The sequence below is a fragment of the Fusarium subglutinans genome (assembly GCF_013396075.1).
Source record: "Fusarium subglutinans strain NRRL 66333 chromosome Unknown NRRL66333_c0000038, whole genome shotgun sequence".
Taxonomy (NCBI): Eukaryota; Fungi; Ascomycota; class Sordariomycetes; order Hypocreales; family Nectriaceae; genus Fusarium; species Fusarium subglutinans.
Genome location: NW_023502101.1, coordinates 1 through 26,116, shown reverse-complemented (window position 1 = coordinate 26,116; position 26,116 = coordinate 1). Strand labels below are relative to the sequence as shown.

Sequence of the window (26,116 nt, the reverse complement as noted above, 5' to 3'; positions counted from 1 at the left end):
GCATTGACCCAAAGCGCTCTTTTCAGCAGCCTTTTTTTTTTTATGTCGATATATGGGAATGGTGTTAATGGTTGTATACCCTGATTCACAGGTTGGGACTTTTTACTTGGCCTGTGAACCAACGAACTCGAGATAATGCAGTCACGTCGACTCTGAATTGAAACATTACACCACAAATCTTACTTAGTACTCCTCTGCTATTGTCAGCCAAGTGACGTCTGACTGTTTCAGCCCTTCCACCAACACTCTCATCTCCCCGTCTAACGTTGCACCGAGTCCATGGATACTGCTCGCCAAGACCGTCATCCCAGACCAAGGGATAAGAGGCTTGACGCTATCGAGGACAACAAACTCGCGGGATAATGAGGCTTTCGAACTACCAACAAATTCACTCTAACATTTTTCAAGGTTCCCCGTACGGGCGCTGGTCCCTGATTCTGAAGGGAGTTTATTCAGGTTGAGCTATGGCGTTTTAGATCGTAGAGCCAGATGGTTCCCGGAGCTAACAGTCTTACTAGGAGGAGCTATAACCGACTACTATCTTAGCTCGGATCGAGAAAAAGGTCATGGTACTGTAGTATTCATCCTCTCGGGTCCGAGGCTTGCCGTGATTTGTAATGCGTCATGAGACGACGCCAAGAGATCTAGGGATTCGTGTGTGTGACCCATGCCTGAAAATAGTATTTGTGTTTACTGTCAGAGCATTTTATTCTTTCCTCTCTAAATCACGGACTATGACCAATTCGCCGAATATACAGCCAACGGGCCTTTGTCGTCGCCAAAAAGCTCATCGTGCCACTTGACAGCGTGACCTGGCTTCTGGCACACGGCATCCCAGTCTATAGGCGTAAAGTTTGGCTCCATGGGAGAAAACACACGGGGTTTGCGCAGCTTATCTTCTTGCGGCGATTTATACGCGATCTTATCTCCACCAAGATCGATCTCTGCGAGTGTGTGAGACGAAGGCGTTTGCTGGAGACGTTGGGTGATGAGATGGCGGAGGTGAGGATGGTACCACATCTTGTGCCACCAGTTCTTGAGTCTGAAGCCTTTAAGCCCGCTTATGTAGGCGTTGTGATGGATTGCTACTGGTGTTGTGCCGAAGAAGAAGTCTGTGTAGAGGGGGATTGTACCCCAGTTTGTAGAAGAGAGTAGTTTGTCTTTTATGTTGTGTAGTTCGGGTGGTATGCCATGAATGCGGATATCTCCTGGAACACCGGCTTTGTGAGATTCTTCGCGGATGTTGTTCTCGTTGGAGAGATTGACGAAGTAGCCGTCTTCTTCGGAGGAACATGTTGGTGGTGCCGTGGTGAAGTTGTAGTCAAGACCGATACCAAACTCGAATCGTTTCCCAAGGAGGGAAGCATCTGCGACATCACGAACAGTACGATCAAGTAACTTTCTGTCACTGAAAGCAGCAGATCCATTCCACGAAGGTCCAATATGTCTCATCCACTCTCGCCAAACCTCCTGGTCTCCGATAACCTCTCCAATAAGCGCCTGGTCACTCCAAAGTTGACGACCTTTCATGGCCACTGTATCAATCTTTTCTTTAGATCTTTTTAGAGCATCTCTCAACCCTCCCATAGAACCCATGATAAGACCGCTATTTACACATCGTGGTCGGACCCTTTTGTACTTGCGCGCGGGATCGAAAGACCATGGGACTTTATCTGTGTCTTGTCCATACATGTCCTTCGGCACGGGCGATTCAGGCCAGTGCTCATAGTGAGGATCAGATCCTGAATAAGCATCGGGAAAACAATCTTTTGCTGTAGTGATGATTATGTCTTGTCGAGGTGGTGATATAGGAAAGTCAGCGCCAATACCGAGATCTTTCCACTGTTTGCGTATCCTTGCATCTGCTTCTCTGTTAAGACGATGATATCGTTCTAGCAAAACAGACGGTGGAAGTTGAAACCACATATCATACGCATCAACCAACACTGCTACATCATCCTCTCCTACATCGTCACTTTCTGATTCAAGGAGCGTTTCGATAGCTGCGAGGAGACTTTCGATCTTGGCGATGTGACTGCCTGCAAAATGCCATGCAGGTCGATTATATTCACGCTTCCAGTTCAGGAGAATGGGCATGGGATAGCCCATCGCGACGGCGGACATTATGGTTTTGCAGAGATTGATGTGCGGTGAGTCTGCAGGCATGAAGAGACGCATACGCCGTGATGTGCTTGGTTTAGAGGATCTTTGAGGGACCGCGAGAACTTTGATCTCATTGGCTGTGAGAGTCGATGAGCCATGATGATCGGGAAGAGGGTGGCTGAGTGGTTGATAAAACTGGCGTTGCCATGTTAGTTGAGTTTGTGGTGATGAAGAAGTATGGTTGACTTGCAAGTCTCGTATAAGTGATCCACGAGACAAGGATGAATGTGAGGGTGATGAATACCCACCTGAAGCTCTTGAGGTGTCGTGGTATGAACCATGATGGCTTCAAATGAGCAAGAACAGGTCGAGCTGACTGGGCAGATGGAAATGATGCATCTTCAGGGTCAGCATTTGGAGCTCTTCTCATCGTGGAGGACGAGCGATGTGATATTGAAGACGAGGTCATTACAGATTAGCTGGATCATGTTGATGGGAGTGCTATAGTCATCCTGACTACTCCGTGGATATGAAATACTATGAGACCCTCGTGATCCATGATGATCATCTTATCTCTTCTTACTCATCTCCTCATGATACTGTAGTGTACTTTATCTATCATGACTCTAGCCTCTGAACAATCCATCATGAACCCACTTTTCACCGCTGATCTTTAGCGCTCAAGCGATACGCTACAGCCAATCACTCGACATCGTGCCCTTGAAAACAGCCCCACGTGGTCCAACAAGAGGCTCTACATCAGCTTCCTCTTCCATCCAATCTCTGTACGTCGTTTTACGCTGGTGATGAATCGATTCGTAACAAGATGCTCTATAATTCCTATCAAGGTATTAGTTAGAGTCATGTCCTCTCGTATTTATCCGCGCGGTGTTTTGGCCTCCGTAAACCGTATTCGGCCAGAGCTGAGGGTTAAATAATTAAATAAGCTTACATTGCATTTATTGAGTTCAGGCTACTTTAAAGTATTGGTTGATTTGTTCTTTGTTGAAAAGCCTCTTTTTTTTTGTGCTTCATTTTTATTCTGACTCTTTCATGGAGGATTTGAGGTGATGGAGTTCAACATGGCTGCTCAGAAGAGCTCGAGGTTGAGTGTCACAATGCTAGCATACCTCGGTTTTGCGATTCTCGGTAATTTCGACTGTCTTCATTCACATGAAGCCTCAACTGACCACTCTCAGGCCTCCTGAATGCGATTGTACCCTTCATCGTACACTCAGCGAATTATCTCATCATTCCTTACCCGCGATGGGTCGTTCTTCTCATCGAGACTCTTCCAGCTTTGGCGACGAAACTGTTAATGCCACATGTTCTTTATCGTGTTCCCTACTGGATGCGTCCTCTCACTATTGGCGCAGGCTGGATCATAGTGGCTATTGTCACAAACGTCACGCCGCCTAATATTGCACCGCCACTTCGAATCTTGACATCAGTGCTGGCATCGACATCCGCTGCTGCAATGGAAGTTTCGTTTCTGGGAATGTTGCGATATTACGGCCGTGTTGGACTCGCAGGATGGGGCGCGGGTGTTGGAGCCGGTGCTGTGTTCTGTGCAATCTTACCATTTGTCTTGACTGTTTGGCTGGAGTCGTTTTTACGGGATTTCATTGACTGCATTTATGCACTTACAGGCGCCATGCTCGTGGCATTCTTTGTCGTCCTCCCTGGGGCGCCTGTCAACTATCCTCATGCGCAACAGGAAGTGTCAAAGGCGGATGTAGAGAATCCTTCTCTGCTAGCCCAGGATCCCGTTGAGCAGCTCTCACGTATGCTCAGCACGAGAAACCGACTCACCCTTACTAAAGCCATGATTCGACCATTCATGATGCCTTTATTTGGAGCATTTGCTACTCAGGCTTTGGCATACCCAGGCATAGCTCGAGCCTTGCCTCTTCCTACATCGTACACGTCATTCTTCTCTTACTTCACCACCTACGGCCTTGCTTTTCAGCTCGGCAACTTTATCTCTCGAACGCACACGCTTCTTTTCCGACCCACTAGTACCAAGGCCGCTTTTACAATCATTGGGGCTTCGACATTCATCTTACTCGCCAACTCGATGTTGCTGGTCTTCTCAACAGAAGTCCTTGTTGGATTACTGGCGTTCGGGGCCGGTCTAGGCGGAGGAGCAGTATATATGACTATTTTCGACCGAGTGCTACAAGATAAATCCTTCGAGTCAGGAATCAACTTGGAGTTTGGTCTTCAGATAGTAAGTGTTGGCGAGACTGCTGGTGTTATAGTCGGTGGGTTGCTGGGCGTGATGCTCGAGAATCTGATGTGCGGAGGCACGTTTACAACGACAAAAAGATGGTGCCACACAAGGCATTGATGAAAAGAGCTATAGATGATGAACATGGCCTGGATAGTAAGATTTATGATTAAATGAACAACTGTATTCCGTCAAGAAAATCACACCCAACTTACAGCTATCGCGACCTGGGGCTCAATAGGCCGAGATCATATCCATCTAATCACGCATTCATATTCTATAATCTCAAAAACGATGCTCACTGGTTAGATATAATTTCTTGGCATACACTGTTCGTTTCGTTCAAGTAGAGCATTCTTGAACCTCATTCGTCAGCTTCACCTATACCCATGAGGGGACTAGCCATAAGCACAGCCACCTCACTATATCCCAGGCTTCAGCTTTAACCATCAGCTCTTATACCAGCTCATCGATCCTCTTGACTTTACATGGAATCGCATTCACTTATCTCATGACAATTATTCACTGCCATTGTTACTTAGCACAACCACCGTTACACTCGTCAACTGGCATTCCTCGCCACCATGATGAAACGAAGGACTCACAACAAGTCTCGGCACGGCTGTCGAAACTGCAAAAAGCGCCATGTTAAAGTACATACCCTCACCAAATTTCAGAATACATCACTAATTCTCCCAGTGTGACGAAGGAGGTCCTCCCTGTACCAACTGTCTTGCCCGCAATCTCGAAGGCTGCTCATATCTCACCGAGCCACCAACACAGCTCCCAGCAACAGAGACCAGACGCAGAATAGAGCTTGAACTCATGCACCGCTGGACATCTTCAAGCTACAAAAGTCTAGCCAGTATCCCAGAAGATAACCAATGGCTCCAGGAAGACATGGCTCGTTGGGCTCTTAAGCATGAGTATCTCTTACAAGGCATGTTTGCCTTCTCAGCTCTCGAAGTCGCGCTCTGTGGGGGTGCTGTAGTTGTTGAAGAAGACTATGACACATATTACGCCAAGTTGGCGGTGGAGTACTACGACAAAGCAAGTCGTTCGTTCAGAGCACAGCTTGAAAATGTCAACTCTGAGAATGCTCAGAAGATCTTCATGTTCTCATTCCTTGCTGTTGCTGTAAACATGGCTCTCGGCCAATGCAGTGCTTTCGAAGAACTTCATGAGGGTGTTTTGGAACGCATGGTCACATTGTGGGAGCTACTCATGGGAAATGCCTCCATCGCCAATCAGCACTTCGACGCTTTGATATCAGGAGCTTTATCACGGTCTACAGAGGCTTTGATGCTAAGAACACAACTTCAGACTGAGACGCCCACATCTTTGAGCAAGGAAACCGAGGAAGCTCTGGAGAGTCTAAGCACTATCATCAACACAGCCTGCCAAACACCTTCTGGTTCAACTTCCAACGACCAATCCGAAGCCGGCGTCCGAATCAGCTCTTACCGCACCAGCTTCTCCGCCATACAAACGTGTTTCGTTCAAGATTCCAAAGACGTCTTCAAAGGAATAGCTATAGGATTTCCAGCTCTTGCTGGGCGAGAATTCGGGCTAGCGCTCAAGAGTTCAGACCCCGTTGCTTTACTTCTGATGGTCTTCTGGGGCGTGCAGCTTGACACATTGGGCAAGATCGCTTGGTGGGTTGGCACGTTTGGAAAGAAGATGGTGGACGAAGTCTCAGAGATGCTGTGGGAACCTGATCCTGAGTTTGAGGTTATGGATATGTCTGAGTGGCGAGAGTGTATTGCTTGGGCAAGGGCAGAGGTTGGTCTGACACCCACCGTCGAGGCTACAGAGGAACCATGATATATTGCTGCATTTTGTAATATGTGTAGAACTATGCGGGTGAGAATTGGATTCGGTCTCACCACTCATTCGGCTTTACAAGGCCACGCAGATACCCAACTTAGTTTAATATGATCTTCTGTGATTGAGCGGCGTTCAGATCTAATCCAATATTACGGCATAACCTATTGGCCTCAGATCATTCAAGCTTGCGCTGTTTCCCGTCTCTTTTCTGGTGCTTATGCGGCCCTCCCTTAATCAATCGGCAATGTTTGCCTGGTATCTTAATCTATTTTCCCCTTATTCCTTACCCCATCGTGAGGTTTCGTCACCCTCCTTCCACTCACGCTCGACATATCCAAGCTCCTTCTTGACCTTCTCGACAGTGTCCTTATCACCCGTGTTCTTTCCAATGTTGTCACTATAACATGTTAGTCGATACGATTGCGAGTCTAGATGCGGAGAACTCACCTGATCTTGACAGCTGGGCGGCCTGCCGCCGAGCTGATCTTGATGACAATGTTCAGAGGCACAGACTTTTTGCCAGTCGTGAGGTGCACAAAGTCGTTGGTAAGGTATGTTCCCACACCAAATGTTGGCTGGAAGCCAAGGTCCTCAGCAATCTTCTTATACTCGAGACACCTCTCAATGTTCAGTGAGTCAGAGAAGACAATCAGCTTCTTGTCGGTAATACCCTGCTTATCGTAGAACTCTTTCATCCACTTGGTGTACTCTGCAGGGTCACCAGAATCTTGACGAATACCAGCGAAGGTCTCCGCATATGTCTTCATGGTACCGTCAGCCTTCTTGAAGGTCTCTGCTGGGAAGCCACCCTCGATAGGTTGCACAGGCTGAGTGAAGGCTCGCAGGAACTCTTGAGTTCCAAAGGTGTCGGTCAAAGCAATACCGAGCTTGTTGCCGAAACAGGCTACCCAGTGTCGCAGCGCGACCTCGGTGGCTGACCTGTAGTCACCAATAATAGCAGCAACGCCCATGAACCACTCGTGAGCGACAGTTCCTACAGGGGGGATGTTGAAGCGCATAGCCAGATGGACGTTACTGGTTCCAGAGAGCTTGCCAGGGAATCCCTTCTTCTCAGCTTCTTTGGAAGCTTGCACCAATCCTCGGAATACAAGGGCCTGGGTGTGGTAGTCGCGGCGTCTTCGTGTGCCGAATTCTGATGTGATGCATCCTGCCTCTAACAGCTTGAGTCCCTTCTCAAATGCCTGCTTTTCTTGGCCATCATAGTTCCAGTCTGTGTCCATGAACTTGAAGTACGCCTCGGATGTCAGAGCAAGCATGGGGATTTCGTAGAGGATCGTGTCGACCCAAGTGCCCTTGATTTGGATATCAACGTCGCCAACAATCGAATCATCTCCATTATCCTCGCCTACAGGAGTGAAAATAGCAACAACTTGTTCTCGGGGGCTAAGTCGGAACTCCTTGAGGAAGTTGAGGTAGTCGTCGGAGAGGTAGTCGCAGTGCTTCTTGAGGAAAAGGTATTCGTCGGTAGAAAGAGAAATGTTTCCGAGCTCTGTCCATCAGGGTTAGTCCGAGATTTGGAGGTAAGATCACCAAAAGCCGCGTTTCATACTTCGAATTTGCTCTTCAAGCCATTTGAAGGCAGTACGCGACAGCTTCTTGTCTGGAGTTCGGTTGGTATAGGCGTATGTCACAGGCACATCTTTGAAGAACTTGAAGACAGCACATTGCATCGTCAACTTGTATAGATCAGTGTCGAGGAAGGAGATGACGCCCTCCGGGAAGGGCGAGGAGCTGTTGAAATCCATGGCGGTGTTTGTGGGTATTGTTATAACGAGGTCGAACTCGGCGGAGATATTCTTTCCTATTTATATCTGGTGATTTATAGGGTTTGGGGACCAGAGTTCGGAGATGCGGAAGTAAATCGAGGAAATCGTGGATAACGCGGCTCGGAAGAACGTGGATGAAGGACGAGAACGATATTGAAAAGACAGGGCCATATACGACTTATGTGTTGTCGTTGAGCTGTAGATTATGACGTTTGCGAATTTGCGAGGTCCCGTTGAGTCATGAGAAGAGGTCTAAAAACGACGGAAATGTGACGCATTCAGAAGAGATCTAGAATAGCACGAACGAACCCGCAGAAGAAGGGAAGCAGAGGGGCACGCTCTGAGGGAAGGTGAGGGGTTGGTCGCGGCTGCCATAGCGGATTATGGAGGGGCACTAAGAGCGCTATGACCACATCTTATTTTCTTTCCAAAGAAAAAAATTTGGTCGAGTTCGCGAGGCTAACATTCATTTTTCTTCCTGAACTGGATCTCTACGCCTGGCTACGCGGCGTCAGAACAACGTATCTATTTCTAGTCGCGCAACATTTGTGAGCCGATTCTCGTATCTCGGCGAGTTAATACCTAATTCCGAATTATCACGCGACCGAGGACTCTTTTCAGAGCCCAGAAACCGCCGTTGCAATGGATATCCATCGATGTCGATTCGTTCCCTACAAACCTTCAGCCATTAACGCCATTGCCTTCTCACACCCCAAGACGCGCTCAGCAGTACAGGCTAATCTTGCGCGGCTCGCTATTGGCCGAGCTAACGGCGACATCGAAATCTGGAACCCTACAAATGGCTCTTGGAACCAGGAGCTCATCATTCCAGGCGGTAAAGATCGAAGCGTTGATGGACTTGTCTGGGTCAATGAGCCCGACCAGGACCTTGGTGAAGGGCGCGTTGCCGCTGGAAAGTCCCGTCTATTTAGCATAGGTTATACCTCCACTGTAACCGAATGGGATCTCGAGACAGGAAGGCCAAAGAGACACGCTAGCGGTCAGCATGGTGATATCTGGTGCATGGCTGCTCAACCTGCTGGATCCGACAAGGTCACACTCGGCGCCGACCCTCAAGATCCCACCAAGCTTATCGCTGGTACAATCGATGGCGAGCTTGTCATGTACTCCATCGAGGACGATGATCTGCGATTTCAGCGAGTTCTCGTACGATCGCCTACCAAGAAGGCTCAGATGGTCAGCATCACCTTCCAGTCGCGCAGGGTCGCCATCGTCGGCTGCTCCGATAGCACAATTCGAGCGTACGATATCACAAAGGGCCACATGCTGCGTAGGATGACTCTGGGCTCCGATCTCGTTGGTGGCTCCAAAGACATCATTGTCTGGTCTGTCAAATGTCTGCCAAACGGTAATATTGTTTCAGGCGATTCAACCGGCCAGGTTTGTATCTGGGATGGCAAGACATACACACAATCGCAACGTATCCAGAGCCACAAGCAAGATGTCTTGAGTCTTGCGATAAGTGCTGACGGCACATCCATCCTTAGCGGAGGTATGGACCGACGAACAATCCTGTACAAGCAGAACAACGGTGCTGGATCTCGATGGGCCAAAGCTTGGGGCCGAAGGTATCACGACCACGATGTCAAGTCTATGGCATCTTTTGAGAGTGGTAGAATCAGTGTTATTGTCTCAGGAGGTTAGACAAGCTCTCTCTATCGCTAAACTCTAGCTAACTCGGATACAGGACCTGATGCTAACCCGGTTGTGGTTCCCCTCAAGGAGATGGGACGTGAAAACCACCGCATGATGCCCAGCTTGCCTCAACAGGCTCCTCTACTGAGTGCGCCCAAGGCTCGATTTGTTGTCAGTTGGTGGGACAGGGAGGTTCACATATGGCTTCTCCGAAGATCAGCCAACGACATGTTGAACAGCGCAGGCGAGGAAGTCGACATCAACCAGAACCGCAAACTTATCAAGACTATTGTCGTCAAGGGAGATTCTAATATTACTTCAGCAACTATCGACGACGAGGGTTCACTTCTGATTGTTGCTACTGCTATCGACGTCAAGGCTTTCAGATTAGAACATCAAGAACCTATCAAGCCTTCAGACGTCAAGGTCTCTTCTTCTGAGCTCCCTTCGAAGCTTGCAGGTGTGGGCGCCATCAAGGTGCAGCTCTCACCTAACGCACAATGGCTCTGCGCGATTCAGGAAGGCTCTCGCGTTGTTATGGCCGCACTCGACCCCGTCAGCCCCAGAACATCTCTCATCTTCTCACCGCATGTACAAAGACTCACACGCTTACGACGACAAATTCCACGCTATATTCTCAATGGAGGTCTTGGCAGTTACGACAGGACCATTACACAGATCGCTTTCTCTCCAGACTCCAAGATGCTCGCTGCATCTGACATCGCGGGCTACATCGACACCTGGATTCTAAGCGATGGTGAGAAGACCAAGCCAGAGGATGACGCGTCCTCCTCAAGTGAGAGTGACTCTTCAGACGAAGAAGAGGAGCAGTCATCGCAGAATGTTGAGAAGTGGGTTCGTAATCCCAGTGCTAAACTACTACCCAAACTTCATTCTACAGCTACGGTTCTGTCCTTCTCAGCCGATGTCCCTCGGACCAAGATCTCTCCCAGAGCTTCGCCTGATGGAATAAATGGCTCATCCGATCATGTGGACGATTACACCCTCCTCGCCATCACCTCATCGTGGAACCTGCTTACCTTCCACCCTCTCCAAGGCTCTCTCACCCCCTGGTCTCGACGTCATGCCCGAAAGGACCTACCCGCTCCCGTCCAGGATCTCCTAGACCTAGCCAAGGGTGTCTTCTGGCAAGGCTCTCGTGCTTGGATCTATGGTGTCTCGTTCCTCCTTATGTTGGACTTGGCTCAAGACCTTCCTAAGCCTGTAGATGGCGAGATTAGTGAATCCACGGCCCCAGGCAAGCAGGGCCTTAAGCGCAAGAGAACAGGACCCTCAACCGGAGCGGGAGGCAGAATGGAGGTGGGTGCCATAGCACCCTCGCAAATTCGCAAACATACAGCTGGTCAGTGGGATGACATCGACATGGAGGATGCCCCCCGACCCGAGGACGCCAATAGCGACGATGAAGCGGATCAGCCTGAAGGTGAACTCGCCCAGCTACGGAACCGTCGTGATGTGGGCAAAGATCTCGAAGTTGCCGAGACTGGCGGTGAACGCAAGAGCTGGTGGATGACTTTCAAGTACAGACCCATCTTCGGCGTTGTCCCTCTCAGCACCGCAAGCCAGCCTCTCGAGATTGCCCTAGTAGAGAGGCCAACATGGGATGTGGACATGCCCGAGAGCTACTTCAGCGTTGAGCAGTGGAGGAAGTAACGGAGTACGAAAAATGTAGATATACGGCGTGGGTGATAAGCTCATGGATCGTAGGGCCATGTTGAGCCTAGTTGCAAGGGTGATGGCTGTCAAAAGGGTCTGGACTCAAAAAGCATGGTCCTAGTTTGTAGATTTGGATGTTTAAACTGGCTACGTAGACTAGCATACGGGCTATCGAATAAAAATTTTGGTATATTGGGTTTCTACTGCATACGTGTACCCATGTCTGAGTTGTGACCATGAAAAGATTTTGTCATTCAACGACATCACTCCTCGGGAACTACCGTATCATTGAAGGGTAGCGTTTAGGGTTTGAGGTCCCTGCTCCTGTCGTCCAGTCTCTGTTTCAAAAGGCTGAACATGTCTCGCATATAGGAGTGTTATGGATCAGACGAACTATACCTGAATCACGCCACGAGAGCACCTACAAGATGAGTGACTTCTCTCAACTTACAACTTAGACTAGAAGTCTAGACTTCTACGGCCAGAAGCAAGGGTCCGAATCAAGAAATAAGATCCCGCGGGTTTATATGTACACTAGACTCTTGCACAACTTACCGAAATCGTCCAAATATTATTAACGAGGCCCCATTGCTCGCCCGTAGAACGCGCGTCCTGGGCATCAGGAGGACCAAGACCGTTAGCCTGACCAATTCGAGCCTATTACCGGAATAGCTTCATGTAAGAGATACCATGTCAAGCCTTTCAAGGCATGTGCAGGAGTGTCAAAGTGGGTGGAGAGATCCATCCGTAAGTGGCAGATAGATGAGATGACAGGATGGTTCATGACTTGGTTCGCGAGGCTTCGATGGTGAAGTGTACCCCAAGATCCCTGAATCCTTAACTCATGAGAAGCCCACCCGATTCATACTTCTGATGAATCACTGGCTGCTTGATTGTAATTATGGGTAGTTCTCAAGGGATACGTATCGACACGGGTAATCCCCAGTCGTGGCTTCGTCATGCTTAAGTATTGAGTTACCGAGAAGAGAAAGAACTTGGAAACCACGGCAAAACTAAGTTGATCCCAGGGAAGATCTCAGTAAGCTGCCAATGAGGTTGTCGAACAAACGATGAGTGACTGACATGAAGAGCGGCATCCAGACGTTGAGGCGGTTTGACAATCAGCTTGGACCACGGTTGAGGTCATCCGGACATCTATCTCAAGACTCTATGAGAACGTACGTAGCACAGACTTCCCGGTAGCGAAATTCTTAGCTTCGTAATCTGATCCGGCCGTTGACTTTGGCCACATCGCTTGATATGTCTCTTGTCCTCTTGGCAATACTTATCAAACAGTCCGTGTAAATCAATCTGCATAATGAGAAAGACATCAAACATTCACAAAACACCAAGAGTGCCTCTGGGAAATTGTTGGATCAGGAGGTGGCGATTGAAGAAGATCGCGTTGCGTAGACTCTCTGATGGAGTTGAGATATTGGTGTTTGTATGTACGCAAGCAAGCCAAAGTCAAGATGACGCGGCCTTTGGCGGTGTCTCAGACCACACCCCCCGGTCGTAAGCGCAACAAGATCGACGGACCACAACTGAGAATGATTGGCTGTACATGGCTGAGCCTGAAGATGCAACTCGATTGACGATTGGGTGTCTTTTTCGGGCGACAGTGTCACACTGCTAAAATTCGATGTGGGAAACGGTGAGTAGATCATAACTCGACGTTAGGTAATTGAGAAAACGGACAGAGTCGAATTCGGCTCCGATTCGACCCCTGTGACTGAGTGTTGACGCGACGCTGAGAGAACGTTCCCGCTGCCAAGAAGCTCTAGAGACGCAGGGTTAATTCCGTTCAGTGGTAACGTTGCCAGGTAAGCAAATAGTCGTCCCTCGAGTGTGTGTTCTCTGTGAGCGCCTGTCAAAAGCGATGACGGGATTGGACGAGGCCGCTTTTTCCAGGGGCAGGCGCACGCGATGCAGACGCCAAAGCCAGTTAAGCTTCTTTCCAAGCCCGCCCACTGAGCTGTATCAAGATGGTCAAGATGGTTTGTTTGTATTGTTTGTTGGTTGTGGTTTGATATTGAGGTGCCTTGAGCTGTGCCATACAAGCAAGGCGTAAGGCAGATAATTCCACTCAAGATCGACGAGTATCAGGTATAGAGATAAAGAAGCATGTTGCAGATCGCTGTGGAGTACTGAAAACCGTACTGAGCATCTTGCTCTGCGTTGTCTCTTTCGATACTGTACTGCACAGATTGTCATCCCCATCAGCCATGTGGAATAGCTTCACTTGTGAACCACATAAAATTTGCGAATATTGGGTATCGTATCTCGGAAAATACTAAACGTCTTCGTGTTTATCTGATATGTAGGTATCCATGTCCTCATAGGGAAATCATTGAAACAGAACCAAACTTTCTGGTGGGTTGTGATGCAAGTCGATGGAGGCAGTGGAATTACAAGGGACAAGAGGCCGCGAGTCAAAGTGGATCTAGTGGAACTGGAAATAGCGAGCACCGCCACTGGATAGATGTCTCTGTGGCTAGTGAGATCCAAGATATAGAGGCCAACCCAGAATGAGAATGCCTCAGAGGCCTACAATTGAAACCATAAGCGCGGATAGTTACTATGTCTCGTCGACTATCTTGGATAGATATTGCTGCGCACGCCTTGTCCTACGTATTGCGAAATAGGATTGCGGGCAGCGTGGCTCAGTATGGGCTGTGCCACGATACTATTTCTTCGGGCGGCTTTTTAGAGGGCCTAAGGACCTCACCACTGCCTCGTCATCGCCCACCAAGACGAGGGGCACGTACCCAGTAAAGTACCGATACTTGCTAGTCCAGGGCCCCAGGGTCGAGTGACTCGCAGAAAACTGCAGCGGTCTTTGGTAGCCTCGAGAGGTTTCTGTGCTGGATTTGCGCCATATTACAATAGAGGAACGATGAAATGAAACAGTACTCAATATTTGATTTTACATATAGCAAGTCTGTGATTGCACAATGAAGCATCTACTAACTAGAGCTGATCTCAAGTTTAGGCATTTTTATTCAAAATTTAGAGTACTCCGTAGTCCGCGCGGATATTACTACCTATGTCGAATTAGTGACTGCTCACTCCAAAGACTCAATGGAATTGACTCTATCTTTACACTTTACAGCGGCCGATCGTTTTTAACGCGAGTCGACGGTTTCCCCGCGCTTATCATCTGCTGGGTTCAGTTAGAGGCTTCACATTGCCACAGCCAGCACAGATACAGATTGTCGCTCCTTTCCCATTATTCTCATACAGATTCCCATAATTTATTAAATCATTTTATCGCCTCTTGTAGTTCTTTTCTCCATCTGACCTTATCAAAAAGTACATGTAGCACAAGCAAATGCTGACGCTTGCTAATTCGCTGATGACGAGGATCTAGGCCAGGCGCCACTTCGCTTTTCGGTGTTCCCTAGGTCGACATACGTACGCACGCAATTCAAAAGTGTATCACTCACTGGGAAAAGACTACGTACACTTGCCCTGGCCTGCTGAGATTGGCCCTCTAGGTTCGCCTCTTGATGATGAAGCTGTTGCGTAGACTTGAGAATAGTTGACCTGTTCTCACTCAATTTGAGTCGAAAAGTATTACATATTCGGGAGGCTCATTTAATTGTTCACGATCGCGACACGCATCAATATTCGTAGGCTTCAGAAGCCCTAATATTAAAGAACAATCGGACTGCAAGCACTGGATTAACCGTCCAACTCATCACAGACCAATCATTTCAGCCATTTTATAAGGCTCAGTGGGCGTTCTCTCAGTCCCCAGTTCCCTGAGCACTTGAACAAGAGTACGAGGCAGCTGTACCGGTACATGTCCCTGCGCCCAGCGGCCCCCACCTGGAGCAACAGTCGGCTCCCCCATTGGCCTGGCGCTCACTGCTGACGCGTAAACTGCCATCGTAGGCTCTGGCCCAGAGTGGGCAAGAGCGAACGAGACGCACACCCTCCCGAGACACCCCGTCCCTTTCCCTTTATTCCCCTGGTCCACCCTCGATTCTCATCGCCGCCTGCTCCTGCCTCTCCTCTTTTGTGCTGTCTGTCTCTCTTACCTGCCTGCAGTGGTCAGCCATTCGCGAGCCGTCAACTCCTCTCCTTTAACTCTTCCCTCTCGGCGACGACGAACAGAAGAAGCGATTCAACTTGTTTATACGGCGAAAGAGTATTCGACGATACTCACGACGATTGAGAAAAAAGAAAAGAAACGATTCTGGCTACCTTAGTCATCAGCTGGTCAGAGCAAGCGACACTTTCCGCGGCAACAGTCAGTTGGTCATTCTAAGGACCAAAAGGATTCATCTGGACAACGCGTGTACCGTGGCAATCAGGCCTACCATCACGCACCTCTCGTTGCTTACGACAGCAATTTACGATCAATATTACGACGACATATCTCACTCCGGGGTTTCTTAGGCCTCGTAAATAGCAACAATTGAGCCATCAACTACCTAGTCCCGGTCACGCATCTGGGCAACAACATATACTGAAACATTTATCCTCAACATCTTCATCCACGAACTATCCACTTACAAAACAACATATTAGCAATTATGGCGGGCCAACGTACGCCTGCGGGCGAGTATGGCGAGGAATGGGCCCGAGACCTTCGGGTCCAATTCGAAGGCTTGTTGCGTGACAAGCGTATGAATGATCTCCGTGCCTCATCGCGACAAGGCTCTCCGAGCTTGGGGGAGCAGTCTCCCCGTATGCGAAGCTCTCCGTTCCCCAGCGATAGCCGACCCTCGACATCCCAAGGACCTGGTCTTCCCTCTTACTCCGCCCTGCGCCATCTCCCCAAGATCCCTACACCTCCCGCCGCTGGTGATCGCGATTCTCAGAAATTCCGAAACCTCCTCATCAGCTTATCGTTAACACCAACCAAATACGAGAACCCCGGTCTGTTGGACGAGGCATTGCAAACCATCCCATTAGATCGTATCTATGGCGAGGCCGAGGAAGAGACTCAGGTCTTACAAGCTCAGGCTGAGAGTATGGGTGATGGACGACGACCCGAATGGGGTTATCAAGACTGTGTCATCCGGGCATTATTAAGGTATGTCATTTTCCATCCGATCTCGTTTGGATGGATTGACTAACACGGTTGATAGATGGTTTAAGCGATCGTTCTTTAGCTGGGTCAACAACCCACCTTGCCCCGTCTGCTTATCTCCCACTATCGCTCGAGGCATGACTGCTCCTTCACCCGAAGAGAGTGCTTGCGGCGCCCTCCGTGTCGAATTGTATCAATGCTCTGCTCAACATTGCGGAGCTTTCGAGCGCTTCCCTCGCTACGGTGACGTCTGGCGGTTATTACAAACCCGACGAGGACGTGTTGGCGAATGGGCCAACTGTTTTAGCATGCTTTGCCGAGCTGTTGGAGGCCGTGTTCGCTGGGTCTGGAACGCTGAGGACCATGTCTGGACTGAAGTGTATTCAGACCACCAAAAGCGATGGGTTCATGTGGATGCTTGTGAGGAAGCATGGGATAACCCTCGCCTGTATGCTGAGGGTTGGGGCAAGAAGATGTCCTATTGTATTGCCTTCTCGATCGATGGCGCTACTGATGTCACTCGACGATATGTACGCAAGAACCAGCATGCCGCTGAGCGCAACCGGTGCCCTGAAGAGGTTCTTCTCTATGTTATGCAAGAGATTAAGAACATACGCCGATCCAACATGAACAAGGACGAACGATTCAGATTAGAGAAGGAAGACAGCCGAGAAGACAGCGAACTTCGAGGCTACGTCGTAGCCTCAATTACACAGGCCGTAACTGATTTGGTTCCTGGATCACCTAGCGGATCAAACCACACTGGCGCAAGTGGAAGCGATACCAAGTTGCCTGCTGAGCAACCTGGTCGACAAACTGGCTCTACAGAATGGTTGACTGCCCAGCAGCAACAATCTGGTCGATATCAGCAGCCTCGCGATCCCGCCCACCGACGCCCATTGCCTTGAAAGCCGCGCGCATATATCTTGCGACACTTTCCTATGCATCGCGTCACAGCTGCGTGAACGTTGACGCTTCTTGATGACAACCATAGCCATATCAAATCACCGCCCGGGCCAAACACAATAATACCCGCGCCTGTGGTTTAGTACGACGAACAACCGATACCTCGATGACAGTATCACGGCCCTCAACCATACGACCTGCATGATACTATCACTTCGATGACCTTACGGCCACACACACTTATTCCCTTCATGTCTAATACTATACACCTTTGACAGCCATAGCATAGACTCGGCGTTGAACCATTTCAAAGAGGCTGCCGTCTTTGCGGCACAGCCTGTACTTACTACATCAACCTGCCTTTCGATTTCTTTTGTTATTTTTCTATGTATAGGGGGCGCATTACGGCGGGGCATCTATGTTCCCTCAGGAGAGCAGGGGCGGGTTTAGTCCCTTGTTTCGGGGCGTTTGGCTATGTTACTTTTTGGGCTATCATGAGCGGTATGAAGCCAGTCAAAAGAGAGGGATCAGTGGATGAAGAAGATAGGATAAATCAATGCCAAAGAGCAGTTCCTTTCTAAGTTGATGTATTTGTTGAATTGTGAAGTCTGTGAATCGCATATCAATGCACAGTGACTGAAGTTGTATGCAACAACCCGATTAAAGAAACCACCAATCATCTCTTTGCGGCTCAATCGACATCCTTGAATGAACTCAATTGTTTTTTGAAACACTGCATGATTCACGGGGTTTTCGAGATGACGTTGGCGTTGACGTTTGACGTGGAAAGTCCCAGACATGAAGTACCTGCCCTTGTGCCATGAGGAAGGAGTGGCACGTGACCATGCAACTGCCACGCCACTGCCCAAGTTCAAAGGAGCCTGCCATACCCTGGAGGCAGTCGCGACGAAATCACATCTTCCATCGTCCACAAATCTCTCTCAAATTATCACAAGACAAACTGAAGACTCATCAGAATGGGGTCGGCCAGTGTGAAATCAACCAGAGTTTTGCGTTCTGCTGCTCGTGAGAATCTCAAGACGCCGTAAGAGCCAGTCTTACCAGATCTGATTAACACGGCCTAAGCGGGTCAACCATCCCAGAAAGCAGCCACCAACGTTCAGCAAGATAACACTTTTGCCACCAGCACCAATGAAGCGCAAAGCCTATGAAATCACAGAAGAAGATGTATCGTACCAAGCTGAGAAGGAGAGAAAGGTGAATAAACCCAAAGTCACAAATGAGGAAAAGCGACTTCGCAGGTTCAGACCCAAGCCACCTCAGTCTTTCCATGAGATCTACGACCGGGCTCTTTCTCAGCGCTTTTACGTGCTTAATCGCGTCAGAGGAGGAACTCAAGATTGCCCCGAGGAGGATGTTGAGATGACAGGATCGACTGGAAACATCTACACTGTTCATGTTGGAAAACAGCCGCGATGTACTTGCCCTCATCATGAGAAGGGTCATCAGTGCAAGCATATCCTCTACGTAAGTACCACACCTGACTCTTCGATCGCGTCATTGACAAAAGTCAGGTCATGAAACAAGTTCTGAACGCGCCTTTTGATCTTGTCTACCAGCTCGCGCTTCTGAGTACTGAACTTCAAACCATCTTTGCCTCAGCGCCTCCCATTTCCGCACCCGGACAAGCAGAGTCCGACAAGCGCAAGCCCATCGATGGCGATTGTCCCATCTGCTACTGTGAGCTTGATGAGAAGAACCAAGAGTCTATCGTTTGGTGCGCTGCCGCCTGTGGTCAGAACATTCACGAGGAGTGTTTCAGAATGTGGGCGCAGACAAAGGCTGGCGGGAAAGTGACTTGCCCCATGTGTCGCAGTGCCTGGAAGGGTGATGAGAAGCTTGTTGCGCGCGTCCAGAAGGATAAAGGCGCTGTGGAGGAGGGGTATGTCAATATTGCGGACCAGCTTGGCGTTAGTCGTGAGAGAGGTATATCAACTTACATGTCTGAGTACTGTTGTCATACTAACTGTGGTTTAGATGAGTCGAGCTATTCACGATGGTATGGAATCCATCAGAGACGTCGAGACCCAAACTGGGAGGGTAACAGTTCTTGGCATGGAGGGTGGTGAAGACCGTAGTTGTGCGGTACAGACGCGAAACGAGTAGGTCATTCACTCTAGTATGCGACAGGATCAACGTCACGTTCATGTTTCCTTCGTCGAAAAGTATGATGGTGGGAGTTTTGCTCTGTATTTGTAAGGTTTTTGCGGTAGCAAGGGTCACCCAGGTTTGTTACAGCCATTGTAGTCGATCGCAGTCTGGCGATAGGGGATTTCTGTGGTAACGGAACCTCCTCTCAATAATGTATGTATGTATTAGGTTGAAAATCGAGGTCACATGTAGTCATGCTCCAGATGAGCACCTGTTAAGGGATCTGGTTGAAGTCTGACATTTTCAACACTTGACTTGGGGTACCTAACATCATTTGTCGTACCAAATCGCTGTGCCAAAAGCCTCAAAACCAAGGCGACAGGGCTTTCATTCTGTTCAACATAATTCCTTTTATTAAGCAGAAGACACAACGGACAATATACGTCAAATCAAATATGTCGCCACGATACCCTAGATCCACGATATAACCATCATTACGGACGACCAGATAGGAATTATACACCCGCCTCAGCCTCTTCAATACTTGGGGCTTTGGTCCAAAGTCTGCTAATTGGAAGTTCATATTTATTTTACGTATCTAGGTACTTGGGGAGGCAAGAAAACCCCGGACCTTGATCCTAGTCACTCTGCCTCGCCCATCAATGATTCACTGAAAGCTACTCCTTGGGGGCACCACTGCGCACTGTTCATAGATTATATCCGAAAGATGCCCCATAATTCTTCTCAAGCTCTCGTAACGTTCTCGAGGCATATCCTCCCTCAGTGTTTCATCTCCATACTGTATCGACTCGTCAACAATCCCCTTGCAGATGCTGGCCATTCTCTCGGCCTCGTTCAGCATGTACTTAAAAAAACGCTCGAGGTCAGCTAAGACCAGGTTGATACTTCCTGGTGTATGTTTAATCTCTTCTTCAGCTAAGTATGTTTCAAAGTGAGCTGCACGTAGATAGAGACAGAATCGGGTGTATCCACTCCACAGCAATCCGGCCCTGGTCTCGATCTCTTTCCATTTCTTGAATAATTCGTACCATTTGTTCGAGCGTGTGAGATTAGATCGGCGTTCGATCCACCGAGACATATTCCACTCGAGGCAAGTCTCGTCCATCGGGCGTTTGAGCTTGAAGTGGGCAGTCATGTTATCCGTCAAGAACGCCATTGACAGCCGAAAGTGCACCGCCGTTGCCAGCATAGCTTCCTTTCTCATTGTCTGCAGCCACGACTCCCCGAGATGCCCCCTCATGAATCGTGATATTCTGTCCTCGATTAGGGCGGTACCATCTGTGTCTTTGGGGTATTGTCGAATCCAGAGCGCAAGCTCGTCGTGGTAGTACATGGCTTGCAGTTCCAATCTCTTGGAATTCCGGTAATCCAAGGCGTCTTTTTCGGTAAAATATTGCTTGATCAATGTTCCATCCGCGCCGGCTTGTCTGTAAGCATCTGGATAAGCCCTCTTAACTTTATCAAGCTGTATTCCTTGCAACGTGTAGATATGTGCCCAGGGGCGCGTAGTAAACATGCGCATGACTAAAGTGACATCTCGGTCTGGCGGCAATTCCTTCAGAATCATGGTAGGGGTGATTATTGCATCAGGATCAGCGAAGTCTTTGGTGCAATCCATATGACAGCCGATTGCAGGGTTTCCGAGGCCGTAGAGGATAACGAGGATCTCGGTGGGCAAATATGTCTTCTTTGCTTCATCACAAGCCTCCCGGATACGCAGAAGTATTCTGCCTATCATCTCGCTTGAGTAGGTTTGGTCGAACCCCTCAGCATCCTGAGGACTAAGCCATGTTTGGCGGTGACCGAGTTGAGCGAGACGTTTCTGGTCCATGCGGGCATCATTCCACTAAAATTGGCCTATATGAGGCCTACTGTCATCGCGAGGAATCACTCTATAAGCTCCAATGATGATGGTTGTATCGTAGATCTGGGGTATCGTGGTGGCATATTTGATTTGTCGCATGATTAGTGCTGAGTGCCCGTGGTATGTCTTTTGCCTGAGAAGAGGAACAATGACGTATAAGAACCAGCTTATAGTACGTACTGTTCAACAAATGATGTTATCCAAGTTCGTGTTACGAAGGTGAAGAATAGAAAAGTCGAGAAGGTTGCTACCTTGGTGGAGGTCAAGTCTTTGAGGTAGGTACCTAGTGAAAAGTACCTTAGAAGGAGTCACTTTCACAATGGAAAGGTTAGTAGGTACTAGGTAGCATGCTCATGTGATCTTTCCGAATAAACTTGATGCCTTCCATGATCACCGAGGACAGGCCTGACTTGCTGATAAGACAACTGAAGAACGGCAAGTCTCTTCGATATGGAAAAGATGAGCTACCTTATCTAAACTTAGGAAGCCTTAGACCAAAATCCTAAGTATTTAAGAGGCTTAGGTATACCTTGGGGCCAGTAATTTATGATAAACTTGTCTCCTTTCAGCAGCTGGTTTTATATCTTGTCACCCTGGCCAAGTCAAAACGGACACTAACTAAGGTACCCGAGGAAGCTTCCCTAATCAGGAAGAAACAAAAGTTCTGATTGGTTCTTAGAACTCTCCCCAATCTTTCAGATTATCCCATTCGCTCGTTCTAACGATGCCATCTCCATCGTCAACTTTAAAACCAAGATCAAATTTACAGCCTCAGCCTCATTAACTACAAGCTTTGGTCCCTAGGATCGAAAGAGGGGAACTTGAATCAGGGAGTTGATGTTAATTTGTTGGAGGACCCGCTAAGTTTACTCCGGAATCATCTTGGTATTTTTGTCACTCAACGATTGGGTCCACGATGAGGCAGTGAATGAATTTTACTACATCTCGTGCTCAATATCAAGCTTTACCACTCTGAACTAAGATGAAAAGGTTGTTTCAACTCATTGAGGCTTTTCAGCATAAATAGGGTCTTCCCACTGAATCCGTTCTGTTCTGTCCCTTCACTCGACACCTTCGTCACCTCAGACCCTTCTTTGCACATAACTCGACTCCTACATCAATCATATCGCCATGTCGAGTGGAGAAAAGCCAGTACCTTTAAGTCAAATGACTCCTCCAGGCTCATCAGAGGCCTCTAGCGGAATCAAACCTCCGCCACCCGTCGCGTTAGCTGTGCTGTCTCTCCAGCCTATGCCAGAGCCAGTGCAAGTAATCGTCCGGCCCACAACGCCTGAAGAGGAAGAGTCGTGGCGCGCACAGAAAACACGGAAAAGAAAGGAACTACTCATCAAGATTCTTTTCTACTCTGTCCTCTTCCTCATCCCAGATGCTATCATCTGCCTCATTTGGATCGCCTCTACCAAACACACCTCAAAGGGTTCGTAAAAGGACACGAGGTTTGATTCTGTAAGTCTACCTTAGGGAGAGACTTCCGGGAAGATCCTGACATTTTTCGCAAGCACGTTCAAGTCAGGGATATTTAAGTGGAGGAGTCCGATTCTGTGTTCCATCTACTTACCCAGGGGTCATGCACACTTCACCTTACCTAGAGGAAAGTGTTGGTTACTGGAGCCAGTCGACTTATGAGACGGAATTATGCCTTCGCTAGAGGGGAGCCTGGGAATGTAGTTACGTGAGCTCATATGCTCAACTGAGATCGTGTCTAGACAACGCTTCTTTGAGAGTCTTTTCTTAAACACACCTTTATAGTCAATGATTTAAGATTTTTCCTTCATCGTTCCTTTTCGCTTCCTGCCCTATTACACATAGATCTGTTCGGAATTATGTCCTATGCTTCCCCAGTAACGGACTTCGACTTGACCAGTTGCATGAAGAACTCAACAATGAGCTTTTCGAGCATCGTATTGGCACAATCTTGAATTAGAAGTGTACTAGAGATGAAATACCCACACATGATCACTTGTCCAGTCTTCCCGCAATGCTCCCCAGACCATAAAACTTGATGCCCCCCCCTAAGGACGAACAACGAACTTCCCAATTCCCCCCTTACTCTTAAGAGTCTTCTCGCATCCCTTCCTCACCTCTTCCAAATCATCCATGTCCACCGCCGTGTGAACAGCCTTGACAATCCCCTTGGCAACCATGTCCGCCACAACCTCCATATCTTCTCGAAGCCCTGGATGTCCCGATATAAACTCATACTGAATCCTTGTACCGCGCAACTTCCACGTGTACCAGATCTGCAAGAAATCGAGAATCCAGCCAAGCCATCTGGGGAACTTGGGACCGAGCATTTCTGCCATGACTTCACTTTTGGGGATGCTCGCGATGCTCATCAGGATACCGTCGGTTTTGAGGACGGAGATGCTTTCGTTGAGGGTGGAGAATTGAGTGCTTATTGCAAAATCGACGGTGCCGCGGCCGATGAGCTTGACGATATCTTGGGTCTTGTAGTCGTACAGTTGGGTGACCATTCCGGGAAGATACTCTTCAACCAGGCCCATCTTTGGCGTCGAAACAGTCGAAATTATCTTCTCAGCGCCGAAATAGTTCCGTGCGATCTGGATTGCTGTATTACCAGAAGCACTGAGAGCAGCGGGTATGTAAACCGTCTGCCCTGCCAGACTATCTCTACCCTGAAGCTGCAGTCCACGCTTGATGCCCTGGTATGCAGTTACTGCGAGAGCTGGGGCAGCAGCGGCTTCCTCAAAAGACACATGATCTGGTTTCTTGTGAAGAAACTGTGGTTCTGTCAGGGCATATGTCGAGGCCCAAGCTGCAGGAGGTCTACAGAGATGAGGTTTCTCAAACTCCATGCCGTAGACTGCATCCCCGACTTTGAACTCTGTGACTGCAGAACCAATTTCTACAACTACACCAGAGCCTTCGATTCCAAATGGGATCGGGAAGTTCCTGAGTATATGTGAGCTTGTAGTATGAATGAAGAGTGGTTGTCGACTTACGAGGCCTTGTAGAGCAAGTCAAACTGGCCAGCTGCAAACCCTGTTTCACCCGTATTGATTGCAGCAGCTTTCATACGAAGAAGGAGCTGATTTGGTTTGGTGATCTTGGGTATAGGTTGCTCTATGACTGTGTACTCTGCTGGGAGACACTTCTTTGGTGCAACAAGAGTTCGAGTGGTGGATGGTAGTTTCGACATTGTGGCGTTTAGGGATGTCAGTCAACTAGAAGTGGAAGAATGAGTGGGTTTGGCTTCATGATATCAACAGCGGATGCCAGTTCTTTAATCATGCGGCGGCGGCGTAGGTCGGTGCCTCGGCGGTCTGTGGAGACATTTCGGGGAGGCCCCACCGAAAGCGCCGAACTCCACCGCCGGGGACCTTTCGGTGCCTCGACTACCCAATATGAAGAGCTCATATTGCGGACTTTGCTTTTGTTAAGATTACACGGCGGAGAATTGTATGGCTTGAGATAGGAAAGGCATACCCCGGAATAACATCCGAATTCATTTGTTCCTCAAATATTTACTATTGTATTATATTTGGCCAAATTCTGCCTAAACTACACCAAATCTTCTTAAACAATAGTTAATCTTCCCAAGTATCTTATTTCCTTATGATAAACGCTCTATCAGAGTCTACTTGCCCTCCGTGTTTCGCTCTGTGCAACCGTAGAGGCTGGCAGATGTGCAACTCGTGGCACATACTACTGCAGCACTGCCTCGAGGCAAAGGGCCCCCAAAGGAAGAATAAGGCTCTGATGAGAGCAGGGAGGATACCAAAAGAGAAATCCCACTGGTAGCTCAATCGATGAACAGTATGGAGTAGGATAGCCCTAATGTAGTCATACACATACAATCCTTTGTGTCCTGAGGCCTAGGTATTTATTTCATCCGTTACACGCCGATTTCGTCTATCGTTTTTGTCTCTTACAACGCTTCTCTGCTCGAGTCCTTCCAATGTCGACCGAAGTAAACGTCACCATCGTCTACTCCACGCTTGGCTTGGTTGTGTCGTGTGTTGGATTGTTCTTTGCGTATAAGCTGTATCAGTCCAAGAAGTGGCCTCGTGTGAGGAAGACTTTGAGGTGGATGAATCCGTTCTCCTGAGGTTCCCAATGTGTCGTTGCAGGCCGGTAATAGTCCATAAAATTGAAATCATTCCTCCGAGAGCTAACTCATAGTGGACAGTTGTATCGGGTTGGTTGGTGAGTGTGTGTGAGCCGAGTGAGAAAGCCTCGTTTGTTGGTGAGGGGCAGTGGCTTGGGGACACCAGTTGTGTCGTATGCACCACGGCCCGTGTTGAGGTATCGAAAAGCAGCGCATTCTCATATTGCATCGCATTCTTGGTCGAAACGGTATGATACACGCTCAGCATGTTCAAGCACTGGGGAATTGCTAGGTCCAATACATTGTTGACTTGTTGCGGGCGGTAGTTGTAGGGCATCACCATTCGTCAATGTCCTCCCGGAATCTATGTGGGACAATGCGCTGAAAAGGACAAACAAGTCAGGCTCAACTCATTAAAAGGTGATGAAATGCAAATGCGAACCTAGGAGGAACAGAAAATGTCTTTGGGATCATGAAAAGCATTGCGGTTGTTTCGGCATCACTTAGGGGGATGGGTCTTCGGTGTAGTGCTAGGTAAGCGAACCAGGCACTCAGACAAGAGACAATGAGTCCAGGGATTGTGCTGACGAGGGTGATGATAGCATCTGTTGATAATTGAACCATATTGAAAGAATGTGATTTAACTGGAAGGATATTGAAGTTGATTTGAGCAAGAGTGTAAGGACCGTGTTGGTAGTTTCCTCTTGAGGCACAGATCCAGGGCCATTCTCTTATATACTGTACCTACTTACCTTAACTGTGGATTGAGGGGGGGTGTCGTGTGGCAAGGGAGGCAGGGGGG

The 26,116-nt window shown here is 48.6% G+C and overlaps 9 protein-coding genes across 9 annotated transcripts; 5 read left to right on the top strand and 4 right to left on the bottom strand.

The window, feature by feature from the left end:
* Positions 1-732: 732 nt before the first annotated feature.
* On the bottom strand, positions 733-2,124 carry FSUBG_4199 (uncharacterized protein; the record flags this gene model as incomplete). The annotated part of the gene is made up of 1 exon (XM_036682162.1): positions 733-2,124. The coding sequence occupies one exon, from the start codon at positions 2,122-2,124 to the stop codon at positions 733-735; it is 1,392 nt and encodes a 463-aa protein (XP_036540212.1).
* A 1,061-nt stretch (positions 2,125-3,185) lies between these two features.
* On the top strand, positions 3,186-6,157 carry FSUBG_4198 (nicotinate phosphoribosyltransferase; the record flags this gene model as incomplete). Its single annotated transcript, XM_036682161.1, has 3 exons — positions 3,186-3,252; positions 3,303-4,333; positions 5,033-6,157. 3 exons carry the CDS (start codon positions 3,186-3,188, stop codon positions 6,155-6,157), a joined length of 2,223 nt encoding a protein of 740 aa, XP_036540211.1.
* Positions 6,158-6,436: 279 nt separating this feature from the next.
* FSUBG_4197 (nicotinate phosphoribosyltransferase) lies at positions 6,437-7,926 on the bottom strand (the record flags this gene model as incomplete). The annotated part of the gene is made up of 3 exons (XM_036682160.1): positions 6,437-6,557; positions 6,608-7,670; positions 7,731-7,926. The coding sequence occupies 3 exons, from the start codon at positions 7,924-7,926 to the stop codon at positions 6,437-6,439; spliced, it is 1,380 nt and encodes a 459-aa protein (XP_036540210.1).
* A 663-nt stretch (positions 7,927-8,589) lies between these two features.
* FSUBG_4196 (UTP4-u3 snoRNP) lies at positions 8,590-11,277 on the top strand (the record flags this gene model as incomplete). Its single annotated transcript, XM_036682159.1, has 2 exons — positions 8,590-9,607; positions 9,656-11,277. The coding sequence occupies 2 exons, from the start codon at positions 8,590-8,592 to the stop codon at positions 11,275-11,277; spliced, it is 2,640 nt and encodes an 879-aa protein (XP_036540209.1).
* A 4,544-nt stretch (positions 11,278-15,821) lies between these two features.
* FSUBG_4195 (PNG1 with de-n-glycosylation function (n-glycanase)) lies at positions 15,822-17,229 on the top strand (the record flags this gene model as incomplete). The annotated part of the gene is made up of 2 exons (XM_036682158.1): positions 15,822-16,324; positions 16,380-17,229. 2 exons carry the CDS (start codon positions 15,822-15,824, stop codon positions 17,227-17,229), a joined length of 1,353 nt encoding a protein of 450 aa, XP_036540208.1.
* Positions 17,230-18,379: 1,150 nt separating this feature from the next.
* Positions 18,380-19,354, top strand: FSUBG_4194 (e3 ubiquitin ligase Zswim2; the record flags this gene model as incomplete). The annotated part of the gene is made up of 3 exons (XM_036682157.1): positions 18,380-18,715; positions 18,763-19,158; positions 19,226-19,354. The coding sequence occupies 3 exons, from the start codon at positions 18,380-18,382 to the stop codon at positions 19,352-19,354; spliced, it is 861 nt and encodes a 286-aa protein (XP_036540207.1).
* A 652-nt stretch (positions 19,355-20,006) lies between these two features.
* On the bottom strand, positions 20,007-21,191 carry FSUBG_4193 (ORF20; the record flags this gene model as incomplete). The annotated part of the gene is made up of 1 exon (XM_036682156.1): positions 20,007-21,191. One exon carries the CDS (start codon positions 21,189-21,191, stop codon positions 20,007-20,009), a length of 1,185 nt encoding a protein of 394 aa, XP_036540206.1.
* Positions 21,192-22,355: 1,164 nt separating this feature from the next.
* FSUBG_4192 (uncharacterized protein) lies at positions 22,356-22,670 on the top strand (the record flags this gene model as incomplete). The annotated part of the gene is made up of 1 exon (XM_036682155.1): positions 22,356-22,670. The coding sequence occupies one exon, from the start codon at positions 22,356-22,358 to the stop codon at positions 22,668-22,670; it is 315 nt and encodes a 104-aa protein (XP_036540205.1).
* Positions 22,671-23,073: 403 nt separating this feature from the next.
* On the bottom strand, positions 23,074-24,405 carry FSUBG_4191 (zinc-binding dehydrogenase; the record flags this gene model as incomplete). The annotated part of the gene is made up of 3 exons (XM_036682154.1): positions 23,074-23,159; positions 23,296-24,158; positions 24,209-24,405. 3 exons carry the CDS (start codon positions 24,403-24,405, stop codon positions 23,074-23,076), a joined length of 1,146 nt encoding a protein of 381 aa, XP_036540204.1.
* Between the last annotated feature and the right edge of the window lie 1,711 nt (positions 24,406-26,116).